This window comes from Mesoplodon densirostris, chromosome 1 (genome assembly GCF_025265405.1).
Source record: "Mesoplodon densirostris isolate mMesDen1 chromosome 1, mMesDen1 primary haplotype, whole genome shotgun sequence".
Lineage (NCBI taxonomy): Eukaryota > Metazoa > Chordata > Mammalia > Artiodactyla > Ziphiidae > Mesoplodon > Mesoplodon densirostris.
The window spans coordinates 233,052,771-233,073,138 of record NC_082661.1 but is presented as its reverse complement, the minus strand read 5'-3'; the positions used below and the strand labels follow the sequence as shown (position 1 = coordinate 233,073,138).

Genomic DNA, 20,368 nt, shown 5'->3' with positions numbered 1-20,368 from the left:
CATTCATCTATCATCAGTGGACACTTAGGTTGTTTCCATGTCCATTGTCCATTGTGAATAATGTTCATTCACAATTGTGAATAATGTTGCAGTGAACATGGGGGGTGCAAATATCTTCTTGAATTAGTGTCTTCATTTCCCTCAGATAAATACCTAGAAGTGGAGTTACTGGATCATATGGTAGTTATATTTTTAATTTTTTGAGGAACTTCCATACTGTTTTCCGTAGTGTTTGCACTAATTTACGTTCCCACCAACAGTGCACAGGGGCTCCCTTTTCTCCACTTCCTTATCAACACTGGTATTTCTTGTCCTTTTTTTTTTTTTTTTTTTTTTTGCTGTACGCCGGCCTCTCACTGCTGTGGCCTCTCCCGTTGCGGAGCACAGGCTCCGGACACACAGGCTCCGCGGCCATGGCTCGCGGGCCCAGCCGCTCCGCGGCATGTGGGATCTTCCGGGATCGGGGCACGAACCCGTGTCCCCTGCATCGGCAGGCGGACTCCCAACCACTGCGCCACCAGGGAAGCCCTTTCTTGTCCTTTTGATAAAAGCCATTCTAGCAGGTATGAGATGTATCTCATTGTGGTAAGCATTTCCCTGGTGGTAAGTGATGTTGAGTACCTTTTCCTGTACTTGTTAGCCATCCATATGTCTTCGTTGTAAAAAATGTCTGTTCAGAGCCTCTGCCCATTTTTAAATTAGATTGTTCTTTTGATATTGAGTTACATGAATTTTTATGTTTTGGATATTAATCCGTTATCAGGGATATGATCTGTAAATATTTTCTCCCATTCCATAGGTTGCCTTTTCATTTAGTTCATGGTTTCCTTTGCTGTGCAGAAGCTTTTTAGCTTGATGTGATCCCACTTGTTTATTTTTTACTTTTGTTGCCTTTGCTTTTGGTGTCAAATCCAGGATGTTTCTAATAGCTAAAGATGTGAAAACCCTCTATACTTTTCACTAGTGGCTTACTTATGTATCTTTAACAAAGGAACCTTAAAAATGTTAAGGAGGACAAATTACAAAGAATTTTATGTGACTTGGGTATTTAGGACAGATAGATAAAAATAGTTATGTTTTCATTTTTCATATATTTTCATATTCATAAGAATGGTAATGTTACTTTTCAAAAATATGAACAAGATTTCCTTTCAACAACTTTTCTAAGTGTCTGCATTCTTTTTTGGAGGCAGAGTTTTATAATGTTTATGTTTACTAGACACTCATAAGCAGCTACAGGAGCTATCAGTGAATTAGAGCCAAAAATAAGCCCGTCTGTGGGGAATTGGCAAGTGAAAAAGTCTCAAGAAAGTAGGATAAAGGAAGTACATTAGTTAAGTAAAGTTTGATATGTCCACACAATGAAAGACTGTACAGCCCTTAACGTATTATGCATTGTGATATTGACATGGAAGGATATGCTCTCTGTATTGTTAAGTGTAAAAGATCACCAAACTACATGTATAATATGATATATTTTAAGTGTCTGTGTGTGTATACCTTGTATGTATATTTACTATATACATATATTTAATATTACTATGTATATTTACGTATAGAAAAAAATCTGGAACGATAACCAGTAAATGTTAGCAATGGTTGTTTTTAGGTAATGGAATTTAGAGGCAGTTTTTCATTTTCTTCTTCATAATTTACTAAATTATATGAATGTTTTATAATGAGCCTGTATTATTTTGATAGTAAGAGACAATAAAGATATTTTATTTGGGAGGAAAATACCTAATTATTGTAATGTACCTTCCCTTCCTACTCTAGGCTTCATGCCCTAGTTGTATCAGAATTAAATGGATTGTCAGGGAAGGTTGGAAAGTCTAAGAAAAGGAGGAATGGGAGAAATCAAAGTATAATTTCTAGAAATGAAGGTATATTTTCTCCCTGACTGGAAACAATAGTAATGAGAACCATCTCTAATTGGCATTTATGTGGCACAGGATCAGATATTATACTTTTGCTGGAGAGAGGGTCTGCAACAGAGGGTGAAAATACTGCTACTGCTTGTACTACTAGATGATACTTATTGAGCGCTCACTACACACCAGGCACTGTCCTAAACACTTCACGTAGTAACTCATTAATCCTCATTGTAGTCCTGGTATTATCCTTGTTTTATAGATGAGGCACAGAGAGGGTATTAGTATGCCTCTACTTTCTGCCCTGGGTTTTGAAGTTCCTAGATCTTACTAGAACTATGAGAACTTGCCAAAGGGAGGTGCCATAGCTAGCAATGCTGTAGTCCGGATTCAAACCCAGGCACTCTAGGCCAGAGACACCATTCTTTTTTTTTTTTTTTTTTTGTGGTATGCGGGCCTCTCACTGTTGTGGCCTCTCCCGTGGCGGAGCACAGGCTCCGGACGCGCAGGCTCAGCGGCCATGGCTCACGGGCCCAGCCGCTCCGCGGCATATGGGATCCTCCCAGACCGGGGCACGAACCCGTATCCCCTGCATCGGCAGGCGGACTCTCAACCACTGCGCCACCAGGGAAGCCCCCAGAAACACCATTCTTAACCACTAAACTGTACAGCATTTTTAATTTGATTTCATTGGATCATCATCTGTAGAGAATTTGATACAACCTTGTCACTAAAGCCATCTTAGGATCTGCAAAGGACAATATAGAGATAATTTCGTTAGTACTGAGTTCTTAAGACAGTATATGTCATGATAGGATTTTGTACTTTTTAAATATTATTACACATGTTAGGGTTATACTTTAAGTATACAATTGTTGGTATACACTCACACAAACCCATTTTCCAATGTACTTAGAAGATGATTCCATTGTCATAAACTTACGTATATATGTTTAAGTTTATATATATAAGTTTATATGAGATATATTGATATATATATCATAGAAGAGAAGGGTTATAAATCAAGAACTTAGTGTTATTGTTTTTTGTACCAATATTGTATTGTCTTGCATTAATAATTCTAACAGTATTTACAAAAGGAAGCTACCAAATTTTACTGTTGGTTGTCACATCCTAAATGCGGCTATGGCTTGTTTTCTGTAGTGTATATGTTTAACCAAATCAACACTTTTTCACCAAAAAGGCCATAATGAAAGGAGAGGAGAGGGAAGAGTTGGTAGAGATGGAATAAATAGAACAAACTCAAATAATTTCTCTTTGTATAATTAAAATGTAGTGTTATAATTCCCATTGAAAACTTAGGAAGTTCGTGGAAAGATTTAAGAAACATTTAACAACTAACCTCATTTCTGCTTCAGAAAAGCCATTTCCTCTCTCGATTTACCATTATGGTGTGAGCCACATGAGAAACTTTAGTATTCAATTTTCATATGAATTTTTTTGTTGATGAATGTTTACAGTAATCAAATGTAATTAAAGTGGAACAGAAAGCATGTGCAAAACAAAAGTATCCAGCTTTAGGAAATGGCTGGCATGTATAAGACCTAGATTTTCTTAAATCTATATATACTTAATAACTTCATTATATATTTAGGTCCTTAAACAAACTTACATTTTCTTTCAAAATGAGTACTCTATTGAAATGATTTTCTTTTTTGTTTTTTATGTCTCTAAGAGGTCAGATGGTATTAGATTTTACTAACGTGGAAAATTATATGGGTTGTTTTTATTTTAGGACTTCATTAATTGATGGTAAATACTCATTTTATATAAAAATTAAGTTGTAATAAATAGTTTGGACTTCAGTACGGCTTTTTGACCTTTCCAGTAATAGGTACTTACAATTATAATTAGCAGGCTTATAGTAAGGTCAACACAACCTGATCCAATGACAATTTAAAATCAGACCATCTACAAATACGAGGTCTTATTTCATTCCCCTCCTTGTTTCCACAGTGCATTGCACATAATCCATACCCAGTACATGTTATGTAGTGAAGGAGTGAAGGAATGAATGAGTAGACAAATGGGAAATGTTAACTTCTGTCCCAAGAGTCATCTAAACTAGGTATTCATTGGAAGAGCTAGTTTTATGTCTAGAAAACTAAGACTAGGGAAGTGTTGAACTGCCCTGCATTTCACGATAGATGATATGAAAAAGGTAAATGAATGCAGGGGATTCTCTCTCTGCTAATCCCAACATATTTAAACTGCTAATGAGAACTCTGCAGTGCCTTTGTAAAGTAAGTTAATTTTCATGAAGACTGAGGAGATGGTGCCAAAAATACCAAGAGCTTTATTCATTTTTAAAAATGTAACTCAGAGTTTGCCAGAAATACATGTCAGGTCTATTTTTACCTAGCTTTTAATCCCCTTTGCCTTAATGGAGACAGATCTTTTGAAATATTTCTCTCATTGGATATTTATGAACAGATACTAGAGGAATTACTGTTTCCTCCTTCTCTTCTTTCAGGGCATAGTCCATCTGATGGAGAAATACACTGAGTGTTACGAGGCCACCAAAGAAACACATTTAAAAGCAGCATATGTTATTCTGCCTCATGGTGTAGAACATTTCACGTAATATTTTAAAACATAAGTCCAATATAAATGCTAAGTGGGTATTACGGAGATCTTGTGCTGCTTAAATGCAAGTTGGGTTGTTATAATGGTGTCTGTAAGTTAGTAACTGATATTTGGTATTATGTACTGAGAAAAGCACATCTGTAAAAACTGGTGTGTCCTGGTATTCGTGGCAGGATTTGGACTGTCTTTAATCTCCTTTGACTTGTTCATCTTCCTTTAAGGCCATCCATAAAGATGCACTGAGTATCCTTTTCAGCCTTTGGTTAGGATTTGCATCAGTAGTCATAAACCTGCTCTCCGGACAAAGACACCCTTTCCTTTGAAGTAATTGCTCAAGCTTTTCAAAGCAGTCCAAGAAGTCTATCCTCTTTCTCTTTTTATTTTTCCTTAAGAAGAGTTTGAAGTGTAGTCCCTTAAACTAGCAGCAAGATAAATTTTTCTCTTCAGCTTTATTGAAAGCCATGACGATTTTTCAAGCAGTACGACTTGAAAAGGTTCTTAAGGGAATGTGTTCTGCTTTAGGATCTAGCTTTTGGTAGATGCTACTATGTCAGAAAGCAAAAGTAAAGACGTTTTGTATCCATTAACTACTGCAAGTTTGTATCAAAGAATTAACCTGATATTTCTCAGAAGACTTCTCCCCTGCTCCTTACTCAGTTTAGAGACTTCAGTGAGAGATGGCCATAGCTTTGGGGTCTTTGAAAAAGTGATACATGGCCAGTATTGTCTTATTTGAGCTGATTTCCCCCCTAGGTATTAACTCTGTGGGTTGACAGGTAGTTGGGAGGGGCAGATTTAGATGGGTGCTGCAGTCAGAATGTTATATGGTTCCCAGATTTTGTTTCTAGGCTTTGCAAACAAATATACACAGACACATATGTATATCGTTATTGGTATGTGGGATGTTATTGCTGGGTTGCAGGATGATGTATAAGGATGTAACTATGGAGAAATAAATCGGTTCTGTGAACCACATATGAAGCCTGTGTTCCGCCTCCCATCAACCCTCCTACCCTTCATAATTTCATTCCAAAGGGGTTCCCAAAATATCTGTGGAACTTATTAGTTTGGACCTGTTGGATTTAAATCCCATATCATAGAATTCTATTTTCTGTAGTGAACTTTTAATACATAAAACATTTGGTTTATTGAAACTTATAAACATCCAAGTATTTATTTTGAACAGATTTTTTAATGAGAAAATGTAAAGAACACCCAATCTGCACTGCATATAATAAAGGGAATGCAAACTTTAGTCTTTAAACAAGACTGGAAATGGCTTTTCTTAGAGAAAATGTTCTCTCTCCTCATATTGTTGTATGTGGATTTTTAGAGGCCATTAATGTGCGTTTCCTAAAGGGGAGGAAAGTTCAGTAGCAGGGTCTTTTTTACTAGAAATCTAGTGAGTGTTTGTGAAACCAGTAGAACCCAATGATCACAGGTTTACCCTTATGCTTTCAATTTGTTTTTTTCTCTTTCCTTTCCTTCCCTTCCCTTTCCTTTCTGCTTTCTCCTCCCCGCCCCCCATATTTCCTGAATTGTCTAACCTGCTTCCTGGTTTAGAAAACATTTTGTCAAACTTTGAAGCCAGAGTCCTAGCATTGAACAGGCCTTTATTTACAGATCAGGCCCTAGGAAAAGAAAAATCTCTTTTCAGTTTTGAAATTACACAGCATGTACATGTGTCTTCTGATTTGTGGAGGGGCAAATGTTTGGTACAGTGTAGATTACTGGAAAATATTATTTTGTAAGTAAAGCATACTTATAAAAATCTTAATTATGAGTTTACAAAAAAGAATGCTTATATCTTAATTCCCTTTATGGGGTAAATTGTGAGGCTTCCTAAACTCTAACTTTATAGTCATAGAAAATTCTCAGTATTGCAACTGTTTTACATTAAAGAAAGAAATCCAGTTGACAGAAATCTTCTCACTTCCTCCCCATGTCCCTGAGAAAATATTCTTAGATCTAGAAAACAAAAAATTAGCATTGGCATGCTTAAGTGACAACGTCCGCTGTGTCCCCACTATCCATCTGTCCTTCGTTTACTTTGGCTTACACTTAGATTGCTTTCAGTTGTCATCAGTTTTCCTTCAGACCCTTATTTTCCACTTAGGAATTCCAAGACAATTCAAGTTAAAACACAAATCTTGTTCCCCATAAAATGGTACCTTATGAAAACAAAAAAGGAACAATCACACTGAAAATATATTCCTTAGGTCTTAATGATTTTCATTCTTGATTTTAAAAAAGTTGCCAACAGGTATAATTAGACATTTCAAAAATAACATTGTATGGTATTTTCGTGGAATATAGAGCATCTTGGGATGGGGGATGGGGGGACCATGAATCGGGGCTGAAGTATTGGTAACTTTTAAAAATATTTCTATTTTTTGTGGCAAGACTTATCTCCAGCAGAAAGTTAAGTAGTTCAGATAGGTTTGTAATATTTGCTTCTTTTCTTAACAAATTTACCAAATTTGTATGCTTTTTAAGGGAAAAAAATAGCTGCTATTGTAACAAATGCTTTCTGGTTTGGAAAATATCAAGTAAACTTTGTATTAAGGTGGGTTTCTCTCCCCAAAGAAGTTTTAAAAGTGAATCAAATGAAACCAAGCCCCTTGTTCTACTTATCCCCTGGCCTTTTACTATGCCATTTGAGGCCTCCCTTGGTCACCAAGCACGCAAGCCAGTTTCTGAGTCTGACTGCGCATAGCACGGCCAACGTGGAACAGAGTTTGATATGATGCCTTTTCACCCATGTCTCACTCAGAAGTACCTAGAGTCACCACGAGTGAGGAAGGACACTGTGGGGACACCGCTGTGCATCACGCACTCCACTAAACGCATTGTAACGATTACGTGGGACGACCAGACACGAAGTAACTGCAGGCTCTGGACGCAGCGGGGCCAGAAGCACAGAGGCCAGGCCCTGTCTGCACAGTAGGGGCCCCTCCCCTGGTCTGCGCGTTCAATAAACCCCCCTTTCTTCTTCCCCTCCCCACCCCCCAGGAAAACATAGGCATGTACAGAAGTTTGCATGACATTTCAAAGAACACATTGACCCTCATAAAAACCACCAGTTAATTTCTGTGACCGGCAGCATTTGCCTTTCCAAGGACAGTAGGTTTCTGCTGCCTTTTCCCTGATCTGCCAGATCTCTCTCTTCAGGGTAGGTGACTGTTCCAAGGATAGCCAAGGGTATGGGGTTAGGATGACAAGTTCTTCTTTCCCACAGAGTTCCACAGCTGGTAGTAGGGACCTGTTTTCTGGGCACAGGTGCCCCTGTGGATCACACAGTGCCATTTGTCAATCTTACTCTAAAAGCAGTCCTAATCAAGGAAATCTCAGAGTGCCGGCAGAGTCCTGCTCATTAGTCCACTTCATGAAGGCATTTTGTGTCCTTGTCCCCAGAGACTATCAAAGTAAAGGACTAGGGCTTCCCTGGTGGTGCAGTGGTTGAGGGACCGCCTGCCGATGCAGGGGACACGGGTTCGTGCCCCGGTCCGGGAAGATCCCACATGTCGCGGAGCGGCTGGGCCCGTGAGCCATGGCCACTGAGCCTGTGTGTCTGGAGCCTGTGCTCCGCAACGGGAGAGGCCACAACAGTGAGAGGCCCGTGTACCATAAAAAAAAAAAAAAAAAAGTAGAGGACTGGTTTGTCTTAAAATAGTGTTCTCCAGGCTAAATATGGAATTCAGTTTCCCCTGTGGCTTGGCACGAAGCCTGGCACAGGTGGAGCCCGTTGCGTCGGCCCCTCGTGGGCGGCCTCCACAGCCAACCACAGCGTTCCTTTTAGTTTGGGACTGAGGTACAGGATGACTTCTCCCACCTGTGAAGACGTTTTGAAACATCTTCCATTATTTGGGTAGTCCTTTCCTGTCCCACCTTCACCCTCCTCCCCTACTGTTCACTCACTATCAGTAGAATTACATTTAATATTAATAGTTTTACTCCCCCTCTGTTCTTTGAATGAACCATGGAGAAATATACTCTGTAAGATTTTATATCAGGATGACACATAAGCTTGGGAAAGACAATAGGTATTTAAGAGAGGGGCTGCTTTGAGTATCATGAATCCTGGTTCAGACCATCTTCATCATGACAGGGGTCTCACTGGCCCAGAGGAGGGCTGGGTGACGGGGTGGAGAGGAGGAGGCCGCCTTTCTTTGAAATGTGAATTAAGCCACAGTCCCTACCTTTATAATCATCCATCCAAAAATCATTTAATCAAAGGACTCATTTGTATTTGCAAAGTATCTGAGGCAGTTAATAATACAGATTTTGTCTTAGTTTTGTTCTGTTTTAAACTATTGTTGCTTGATAATCACGTAAGGCTTAGAAATTCAGCAACATGTGTTCCTCAAACTATAGCAGATAGTTTGTACCTACTCCTAAAACAGGATTTGGGGACAAATTCCCAAACTATAAATTAAAGATTTAAGCATTATGGGAATCAGGAACAAATGATTGATGATTTAATCTGAGTAGAGGGAGGTCATCCCCTGCATGAACTTGAATTGATTTGTTCGTTTAATCTTTTTTCCTTAAGGTGAGACCAGCACTCCTCGGGCCATCTTGACAGGCCATGACTCTGAGATCACTTGTGCTGTCGTCTGCGCTGAGCTCGGCCTCGTGTTAAGCGGTTCTAAAGGTAAATCTGTGGGGCCTTCAAAAAATGGATGCATTTTTTTGGTGTCTTCTCATAACATATTACCAAAGGTGAATTTGGTGCCTTTTTCTCTAAAGCTGTGCTATCTGTGACAGTGACTGTTAGCTCCATGGGACTCTTCACCTCAACTGAAACGAAATAACATTTAAAATTCAGTTCCCTGGTGGCACTAGCCACATTGCAGGGGCTCAGTATGCACCTACGACTAGTGGCTACCGTACTGGACAGCCCAGAAAGGGAACATTTCCATCACTGCAGGAAGTCCTGTTTCACAGGGTTGCTCTGAAGGGTGAGGCGAGAACAAGGACAGTCTTAGTGTATTTGTTTATCCTTCTGGACTCTGACTGGGCTGGGTTCCACCTCACACCTGAACGGGAACTCCTGACCCAGTCTGTTCTACTTTCCAAAACTCTGAACTAGGCAGGGGCCAGGATGGCTTTGAGAACGGGGTGGAAAGATTCTTCAGCTGGTTGTCCTGGAGGTCTGTCCCTCAGCATCGTCACATATTTAGGCCAAAGATATTCAGCAAGCTTTCTAAGAGCGCACACGACAAATCAGGATCTGACCCAGAGCAGAGCTGTTTCCAATGCATTGCTTATTCAGCTGTAATAGTCTCTTCATCTCTCTGTCTCTCTGCCCTGAACTGAGCTCTGAACACAAAAAAGGACTGTAATCACCTATCTCTTAGGCTCATCTGAGGGAGAAGCGTAGAGCTTTTGAGTCACCTTATCTGTGTCTTGAACTATGATACTTTGTCTAGCTAACGAGACTTATTAAAGAGTCAAATGTTGGTGTTTAAAAATTCAGTTGGTCAAAACAATGAAATAGTAACAATGATAGTAAGAATTGTATAACTACTGGATGTTTTTCCCTTATACCCAATGATTTCATTTATCCTGAGCTAACATGAGTTCCTGGACTGTATGTGATCCAAATTGGACATGTAAAATGAACCTGTCATATTACAGGCTGTCCTCACTTTGCACGGTGGTACGGCACCATAAAAATGACCATGCAAGATGAAACCATGCAAAGATATTAAAAATCAATAATTTCAGTGGGAAATATTATGAAAAATAATGGGAAATTTTATGATTGTTCCATGGCCTTTAAAAATTTTTATCAAAACATTAAACATTCTCTTGTTCACTTTTATACATATATGCATACATACACATATGTATGGGCATGAAAAAAATAGTAAAAACTCACATTTAGTACACTAATTTGAAACATTAGAAACATTAAGAATGAAAGTATTTTATTTCTTTGTGAAAAAATACATCAAGAGTACTTGGAAGGTGCTTGCCCCCTTCTCTCCGTGTAACTTAAGATAAGGAGTGAGAATCGTCTCTGTGCCTTGACCAGTTGTCCACCTCCTTCCTAAGTTTGGATCAGCTTCCAACATTTTATCTTCTGTGCTTTCAGTGTCATGAAATATCTCCTAGGTTTCCTTTAATGTGGAGATGTTTGCTGACATCACTTCTGGGACATCCTCATGTTTGTTACAGCACTTTCCATAAGTTCTACAGAACTTACGTCAGTAAGATCACCTTCACTCACTTCCTCTGGCTGCATCTGTAGCGATGTCAGCACTCCCACGGTCAGCTCCATCTTCTATAACTCCGTTTATGTTGGCTTCCAGTTTTACTTTCAGCTTTGTCACTTCTCGTTTCCTTACTTGAGAACCCTCTTTGGATTATCCATTTTTGTAAAACGTCATACAGTTCCATCCCTGGGATACAAGGAGGCAACGCAACTACAGAGTTTGCTGTCTGTGCATGAGCTGAGTCACAGGCGTGCGGTGACCGTTCACTAACAGACTTTGAAAGAAGTGATGGGGTTGGTCACCCATCATGATGCACAACACCTGTTATTTATAGTGATGTGTGGACTGACAAGCTGACCATGAAGTGTGTACCTTATGCAGTTCCTGTGATAACTGAAATCTGACCTGTGGCATTGAGGGACTGGGGTCATTTAGAGTGACAACTGAAATTCATGCATGCTGGAACTGTGCAAAGACTGCCTTATGTATTTACGTCGAGAACACTAAAAACCTAGCAACTCCCTGAGTGGTCAAGAAAAAGCCGAGAGACACGTTTTAATGGTCACGTGGGGAACGCGTGATGATTCCATGTAGCCACGAGAAATTTAGCCCGGAGAGGAGCAGGGCATATAGTCTAATTACCTCTTTTGTCCAACTCAGACATTTCTTAGAACTTACTCATCACACGAGCAGTTTGGGTTTCCTGCTCCTCTTTTGCTTTTCACGTAGGAGGCACTCAGTAAAGATGCAGTTTCTCCATCCTTCTCAAGCATCTCAGCCTGGAGGTCAGCCTGGAGAGTGGGGAGCGGTGGATGCAAGCTGCTTGGTTTAGGGGACAGCAGGGGGGCAGACTTGTTTGCCAAGGAGAAGTGGCAGGAGGATCTCTGTATGAATTTCCCTGGGGGCTGGGGGGTGAGGAGGGGGACCACCAGGGACCTTCTTTCATCGCAAAGTAGCAAGCAGTGGGAGGGAAGATGTTTTAGGCCTTCAGAAGTTGCCTTAATGAGTTCTCACCACACAGGCCGCAATGCTGCTACCATCGGGACCCTGTGTGCCTTACAGCAGCCGGTGTTTAAATGGACCCTGTGTGCCTTACAGCAGCCGGTGTTTAACTGAGGCCCAGCCTTCCTGGAAGCTCTTTTAGGATTTGTAATTTGTCCTGCTCCTTTCTGAATTCCTCCAGTGTTTATCATCCCTTGGCATAATGAATTTCATAAAGTAACTTCCTGTCTCTTGAGAAGTGAACTTGAACATGCATGACTCGGCTTTCTTCTTTCCCAAGTGGAAGGTGAGATTTAGCCAGCATGCAGATTTTACAAAATAACTGAAATCTCAGATATAATTTTTTAAGGCTTTCTACAACTGTGATAGGGTACTGGCATCCTGTTTCAACGGTGCTCAAGATTCAGGTCACATTTGTCTGTTCTTATTCAAAAACTTCATTTAGGCTTTTGTTTCTCCTGTTTTCTCAGAAGGACCATGTCTCATACATTCCATGAATGGAGACTTGTTAAGGACCTTGGAGGGTCCTGAAAACTGCCTGAAACCAAAACTCATTCAGGCTTCCAGAGAGGGTCACTGCATCATATTCTATGAAAATGGCTTTTTCTGTACATTCAGTGTGAATGGAAAACTCCAGGCCACCATGGAAACAGATGATAACATAAGGGTAAGTATACCTTACAGACTTTTCAACGTCCTGTGTTTTTACCTCAAAGTGTAAAGGCGAGTGAGGAGGGAGAGGGTTTGCCAAAGAAACCTCTGTGTTTAGTCACCAAGGGCCTCTTTTCCACCCCAAAAGAAAATCATCAGGTAGCACTTGGACAGGGCTTATCCCGTCCCAGCCCTGCCAATGGTACTGCTCAGCCCGAGGTCACTAAGTGAAGCCGGGGACGCTCCTTCAGCCATCCTGGGTGGCTTTCAGTGGCACTGCTCGTTTTTTTGTTGTTTTTCGTTTGTTCATCTAAGAAAGTTAACTGCATAGTGTTGTTTTCTGGGTATCAAAGCTAAAATAGTGCAATAGAGCACCCCTAAAACCGGCTCTCTTTATACCCGAACAGGCTGATGGCGGGAGTGGTAGGGATGATGATGATTGAGGATTAGCATCTAATTGCAGACTTTACTTCTTTGTGGATAACAAGACCCAGACGCACCAAGTTAAGGAAGCTGTGCTTCAGATTATGATGTGAATCAGGCAAACGTTTTTCACTTCCGGTACACGAGAGGTGGTAGTGCGGGCGGACCTTCCAGGGTCTTCTTTCACTTTGAGGACAGGGCTCCGTAAGTATTAGAGGTTGAAGAAAGGAGTAAGGACTGCTCTCGGAGAGGCTATTTTTTTTTTCTTTTCTTGTTTTTAATATTTATTTTATTCACTTAGTTTCTTTATTTTGGGGGCTGCATCGGGTCTTAGTTGCAGCACACAGGATCTTCGTTGCGGGATCTTTCATTGCGGCACACGGGCTTTCTCTCTCTAGTTGTGGTGTGAAGGTTTTTTTCCTCTCTTGTTGAGGCGTGCGGGCTTAGTTGCCCCGTGGCATGTGGGATCCCAGTTCCCCGACCAGGGATTGAACCCGCGTCCCCTGCATTGGAAGATGGATTCTTTACCACTGGACCAGCAGGGAAGTCCCTGAGGCTATTTTTTCAAGGTCCTTCTTTTCTCACCTCCGAACTCCTTGGTGCAGGTTAAGGTAAAATGAAACTGGTGTTCCTGTCATTTCCCGCGATGGGGGTGGAGGGCCATGTGGACTGAGCACAGTGAAGGGACCCAGGATGTGTTGGGGGTGGAAAGAAGGTTGCGGAGGCCTCGGCCCTCTGAGTGTGGTTTCAGCTAGTTCTGGCCACTATGCTTATTGTTACCCCTGACCTGGGGCGACTTAGGTGACACACGTTCTCCCAGTTTGCCGGATCTAGTCTGATCACCCCCTTCTCTCACATAAATATTGGGGTCAAGAAGTATTAAGGAACAGAGGCCCTGAATATAGATTACACTGATCAGACTAAGGGCACTTGCTGCTTCTGGATCCTAGGATGATTTCTCAGTTCAGTAAATGGCTTTCTTCTCTCTCCCGTTCTGCGAGTTTTCTCCAGTGCATTTTGACCGCCTCTGCCACGAAGGCTGCAAACAGAGATGCTCACACTCTGCTTTTATTTTTCCCTCCCTTCATTTAAACCAAGTACACGTTAGAGGATTTTCCTTTCCTCTTTCCTTTACGATAATAATGTTGATAATCTGTCACTTTGAGTTGCGATTATTTTGTCAGCTACACTAATAAATCTGTAAAGTAATTTGAAATCCCTTGCTGGCTAAAACAATTTCTGTGGCACTTCAGTTAGTACCAAAGGCTCTGGGAAGTTCCTCAAGGCAGCGGTCGGAGGCTTTCTGCAGACTGTTCGTACACACAGGGTTTTCCTCTCTGCCCTATGGCCGTTGTTTTTTTCCCTCTGTAATATTTCCCACTGGATTTTAGGCTTAAACAATCCATCGCCTTTTCCCCAGCACGCCTGCACTTTATCATACTAACTTTTAAGTGGCAACTGTGTGATTAAAGTGAGCTTGCCTGAAATGAGCACAGCCCATGCCCGGCTCCAGAGACCCACACTTTCACAGCTAACTGCCTTGGGAAGGGTGGAAGGAAATCACAGGCTTGGACTAAGAGACATCACAGAACAAAAGTCTCCACCTCCATCCTGCAGTCTGAGCCTGTATAAGGAAAGGAGACCATGGAAACAAATTAGTCATTAGCTCAGACCAGAAATGAAGTTTCTTTGAAATAGCAAGAACCCTGCAGGCAGGTGGCCTGGGGAACCTCTGCACTAATCAAGGCCTCCCACCTGTTTTTATTTAGATGCCAGATTGTGCAGTGGCATTTGGTTAACATATCAGAGCACATCAACTAGGCAATGTTTAGATGTCTTAATGAGTAACTTAAATTTAAGTGGGCAGCCTGTACAGAGCAGCAGAGTTATGTTATCCTAAACAAAGGATCACCCCCATTTCACCCATGGGAACTCATTTATTTTGTTTTCCTGGGGAAGCTGTGTCTTAGGATATGATTGTCGCCAGCAGACTGCTGTGGCCTGCTGGTACCTCCTGGAAACTGGTGCACCTACGGTGTTGTCCGAGCGCTCAGGAGTCCAGGGGCTGAGATTCACACGTCCCCAGGGCCCTCCTAAAATCTCTAGTCTCAACCCAACCTGGATTGAGACTGGAGGAGGCGTATGAGAATTGAGAAGTACGTGAATGCTGGTTTGGGTGGGAGATAGGGTGCTATTCAGGAAATCCTACCCTGGCTGTTATTCTCAAGGAAATTTGACAAGTCTCTCATGAGAAAGGCCAGCAAAATATTTTTTAACCTTGGCAGGCACCTGGTTTAATAAAATGTTTTAGGTGCTGATACACGTATAGTCCTAAAAGTCCAGGTTTTATTTATTTCAACACAGAACTAGGAGTAGGGATTCTTTAGGACAAAGAGTTAAAGATTAATGGTTTTAATTTATGTTTTAATATAGCACTTATCCAGTAAAAAGCCTCAAGTATAAAACTCAAGTGAACCACAACCGTAAGGTTAATGGATTTTCATCAGCTGAATTTTATAAGTGTAGCAAATAATTATTTGTTGTAGTCTTCATTGCATTTCCCAGATAAGCCCCTAGAGATTGATGTTTGTGAAATGAATGGGGGAAAAAGATACTGGTTTTCACTTATATTGAAAAATCTTACTATGGGTATTTGGTTAAAATTTAGAGAATGCTTCTTACATGAAAGTGTCTTCCACCCACAGGTTTTGATTTCTTAGATGTATTTTTGTGTTCTTAAGAATAAGCTGTATTTAAGAGACCTCTGAAAGTTGGCATTTACTTGAGTGTGAATTGAATGGCTATGAAACATTTCTATAATGTAAAAAAAAATTTTTGTCAAAGGGTAAAGACTTAAGGCAACTATACTAAAACTCTGAGTACAGAACAGTATAAATATATTCTTCAGAAGGTAGATAGTTTCTTTCTGGCCTCCTAGTACAATTTGGATTCCCACATTCACTGTATCCAGGTGGACATAAGATTACAGGTATTTGCAGTAACTTTTAGAACTCCCCATGTCACCCAGCTAAAGAAAGGAAATGTGTATGTTAATAAACCGGGAAAGGAAGGTTTGGAGGGAAGGGGCCAGGAGGAGAGGATGGGGCAGTAGGAGGAGGGACCTTGTATATCAGGAGCTGGCACACTTTCTCTGTTAAAAAAAAAAAAAAAGTAGCCGGAAATGAATGGATGTGCCTTTGTTCCAATAACGCTTATTTATGGGCACTGAAATTTGGAATTCATATAATTTTCACGTGTCATGAAATATTCTTTTGATTTTTTTTCAACCAGGAAAAGAAGGTAAAAAGTCATAAGAAAGAAAGAAAGAAAGAAAGTGGCCTGCCTTTGGTAGGTTTGACAGGACTGAAGAGCAAATAACGTGTCTGTCCTTTGAGTTCAGCACGGGCAGGAAGCAGTCAGTCCTGGGGCAAGAAGAAAATGCTTAAACTGGGTTTAATCACCCTGGGAGTCATGGTTCCCTACCAAGTTGTCTTCCCACCTGCTGTAAACTTCCAGCAGGCCTAGTGAAGGTGCTCAAGCTGTAGGTGGTCTCCTGTGGGGCTTAGCCCCACAGGCAGCAGTCTTTCATCAGTGATATGAGGTCAGCTAGCACTGTCTGCCCAGCCTTGGTACAAAACAGGCTTAGCATGACCACAGTGCAATGGAGAGATGCCAGGAAGCGCTTCATTTTACAGTGCTGGTCCCCATCCACAACACGGACCATTTAATTAGTAGTCATAGAATTGGAAGAGTTTGCCACCTCATCCTTAAAAAGCAAAAATTTAAAAAACTCAAAAACTCAAGCATTGCCTAACTTTGCCCATTTGACTTTTGAAAAATAGCAAAAGTCTCCTATGACTCATGATTTCCTGAAAACTCCTCAGGAACACATACACACCCTGTCCCTTTGTGGCTCCAGTAGCCGGCTGGCATCATGTCGAATTAATCAGAGATGCAGTGAGGGCCCAAGTTTTCCGAGAGCCGTGTCTCTACTGAATGATGCTGTGTCTCACAGGCTATGCAGCTGAGCCGGGACGGGCAGTACCTGCTCACCGGAGGAGACAAAGGTGTGGTCATGGTCTGGCAGGTGTCTGACCTCAAGCAGCTCTTCGCCTATCCAGGCTGTGACGCCGGGATCCGGGCCATGGCACTGTCTTACGACCAGAGGTAACACTGGAATTGTGGTCTATACTGGTGGCATTAAAAACTGGCGAGGGAATGTATGTAAATGGGCTGATGGATGGGCTGGGTTGTGAGGGTCACCTGTGCAATCAAAAAAGCTGATGAATATTGGGGTTTCCAAGATACTTTTTAAAAAGCATGATTTTGTTTGATGGCATTGCCAATCTTGGACAAAGGCTGAATTCGCTAGGAATAGACAGGATTTAAGTAACAAAGCCTCCAGTTATATTGCTGTAAAGCTTTTTATGTTAAAGTACCTTTTTTCTTAAACAAACTTTCATGTGAAATGCCTGTATGTCTGTCCATAATGATTGCATTGAGAAATCTGGCTTATTTCCTAAAACCTTCATTTTGGGGAGATAATCTTTACCTGGCATCTTATTTCTTTTTAATATACAGTCTCTCATTTTAGTTCTTAACTCCTTTTACTGTGATAACATATACATAAAATTTACTATTTAAACCTTTTTTGGGGGTGCATAATTCAGGGGCATTAAGTATATTCACATTGTTGTACAACTATCTCTGCTATTCATTTCCAGAACTTTTTCATCATTCCATCTCATAGTGTCCTTTGATGTGCAAAAGCCTTTAATTTTGATGAAGTCTCATTTATCTATTTTTTTCTGTTGTTGCCTGTGCTTTCGGTGTTATATCCAAGAAATCACTGCAAAATTCAGTGTCATGAAGTGCTTCCTCTATATTTTCTCCTAAGAATTTTATAGTTTTAACTCATATTTAGTTTTTGATCCATTTTGAATTGTTTGTTTATATATGATGGTCACAAGGGTCCAACTTCATTCTTTTGCATGTGGATATCAGTTTTCTCAGCACTATTTGTTGAAAAAGACTGTTCCTATATATGAGAGATTATTTCTGGACTGTCTGTTTTATTCTATTGGTCTATATGTCTCTCTCTAAGCCAGTACCACACTGTTTTGGTTACTGTAGCTTTACAGTAAGTTTAGAAATCAGGAAGTATGAGACATCCAATTTTGTTGTTCTTTTTTGAGATTGTTTTGGCTATTCAGGCTCCCTTGAGATTCCATGTGAATTTTAAGATTTTTTTTTTCCTATTTTTGCAAAAAAAATTGAGATTCTGATAAGAATTAGGTTGAATCTGTAGACGGCTTTGGCTAATACTGTCGTCTTAACAATATTAAGTGTTCCGATCCATGAACACAGGTTATCTTTCCATTTATTTATGTTGTCTTTAATTTCTTTCAGCAGTATTTTCTGGTTTTCAATATACAGGCCTTTTGCCCCCTTGGTTAAATTTATTCCTGAGCATTTTATTTTTTTGTTGTCATTGTTGTTGCTGTGATGGAATTGTTCACTGCTTGTATGTAGAAACACAACTTATTTTTTGTATTGTTGATTTTGTATCCTGCAACTTTGCCAATAAGTTCATCAGTTCTAACAGTTTTTTTGTGTGTGGAATCTTTAGGATTTGCTACATAAAGATCATGTCACTTGCAATAGAGGTAATTTTACTTCTTCCTTTCCAATTTAGATGCCTTTTCTTTCTTTTCCTTGCCTAACTGCCCTGGCTAGGACTTTTCGTACTATATTGACTAAAAGTGGTGAAAGCAGGTATCCTCGTCTTGTTCCCAGTAAGGGGGAAAGCTTTCAGTATTCACCATTGAATGTGATGTTAGCTGGGAATTTTTCATAAATGCCCTTTATATCGTGTTGAGGTACTTTCCGTCTATTCATAGTTTCAGTGTTTTTATCATGAAAGGATGATGAAGTTAGTCAAATGCCTTCTCTCATGTGGGTTTCTTTTGTTGTTGTTCATTGTTGATGTGATACATTACAATTGATTTTTGAATGTTAAACCATCCTTATATTCCAAGAATAAATCCCACTTGGTCATGGTGTATAATCTTCTTAATATGCTACTGAATTTGGTTTGCTGGTGTTTGTCAAAGATTTTTGTATCAGTAATCATAAGGGATATGGTCTGTGATTTCTTTTCTTGTAATGTCTGTTTCACTTTGGTGTCAGGGTGTGTTGGCCTCATTGAATGACTTAAGAAATGTTCTCCTTAGTTTTTTAGAAGCATTTGAGTTGGTGTTAATCCTTCTTTAAATGTTTGATAGAATTCACCAGTGAAGCTCTCTGGTCCAGGGCTTTTCTTATTGAGAGGTTTTTGATTACTGATTCAGTCTCATTACTAGTTATAAGTCTATTCAGATTTTCTATTTCTCCATGATGAAATTTTGGAATAATGTGTGTTTCTAAGAATTTTTCCATTTCATCTAGGTTATCCCAATTGTTGGCATACAGATGTTCCTAGTATTCTCTGATAATCCTTTTTATTTCTATCAAATTGGTAGCAATGTCTCCACGTTATGATTTTAGTAATTTGAGTCTTTTGTTCTTAACTAAAAGTTTGTCAATTTTGTTGCCCTTTTCAAAGATGCAACTTTTGACTTTGTTGATTTTTCTGTTTTTCTATCCCCTATTTCCATTCAAATCTTTGTTTCATTCCTTCTGTTACCTTTGGGTTTAGTTTGCAGCTTTTTCTTTTCTTTAATGTGTAGAATTAGGTTACTGATTGAGATTTTAAGTATCTGTGTTTACAGCTCTGAATTTCCCTTTTAGCACTGGTTTTGCTGCATCCTGTAAGTTTTGGCTTGTTGTTTTGTTTTCATTTGTCTTGGTATTTTCTAATTTCCCTAAGATTTTTTTCTTTGACCCATTGGTCAGTTTCCACAAACTGATGAATTTTCCAGTTTTCCTTCTGTTATTAATGTCTAGCTTAATTCTGTTGTGATTAGAAAAAATACTGTGTATGATTTCAATCTTTTTAAAGTATATTAGGACTTGTGGCCTAATGTATGGTTTATCTTGGCAAATGTCCCATGTGCATTTGAGAAAAATGTGCATTCTGCTGTTGTTGGGTGAATGTTTATATATGCGTTAGGTCCAATTGGTTTTTAGTATTGTTCAGATCCTCCATTTCCATATCTTCTTTCTGGTGGTTCTACCCATTATTGAAAGTGGGGTATTGAAGTCTCCAACCATTATTGTAGAACTGTTTATTTTTCTCTTCAATTCTGTCAGCGTTGGTTCCATATATCTTGGGGGGTGCTGATAGGTTCATATAGGTTTGTAACTGCTATATACTCTTGATGAATTGACCCTTTTATCATTGCTGTATAGTGTCCTTGTCTCGTAACATTTTGACTTAAAACCTGTTTTATCTGATATTAGTATAGCCACCTCAGCTTTCTTTTCATTATTATTTGCATGGAATATCTTTTTCCATCCTTTCACTTTCAACCTGTTTAGATCACAGTGAGTCTCTGGTAGACAGCACATAGTTTGATCATGTTTTTAATTCATTTTGCCAGTCTCTCTGCCTTTTGATTGGAGAGTTTAATCACCTTACACGTAAAGTAATTA

At 40.0% G+C, this 20,368-nt stretch overlaps 1 protein-coding gene across 2 annotated transcripts in view; it reads left to right on the top strand.

Annotated features, from left to right (window-relative positions):
• The window catches only part of LRBA (LPS responsive beige-like anchor protein), a 767,039-nt gene that overhangs the window by 744,587 nt on the left and 2,084 nt on the right, over window positions 1-20,368 (top strand). For both annotated transcript variants that reach the window (XM_060116154.1, XM_060116148.1), the window contains exons 54-56: window positions 9,031-9,132; window positions 12,172-12,368; window positions 16,791-16,942. In XM_060116154.1, coding sequence (XP_059972137.1) covers window positions 9,031-9,132; window positions 12,172-12,368; window positions 16,791-16,942 — 451 coding nt within the window. The remainder of the gene's footprint in view (window positions 1-9,030; window positions 9,133-12,171; window positions 12,369-16,790; window positions 16,943-20,368) is intronic.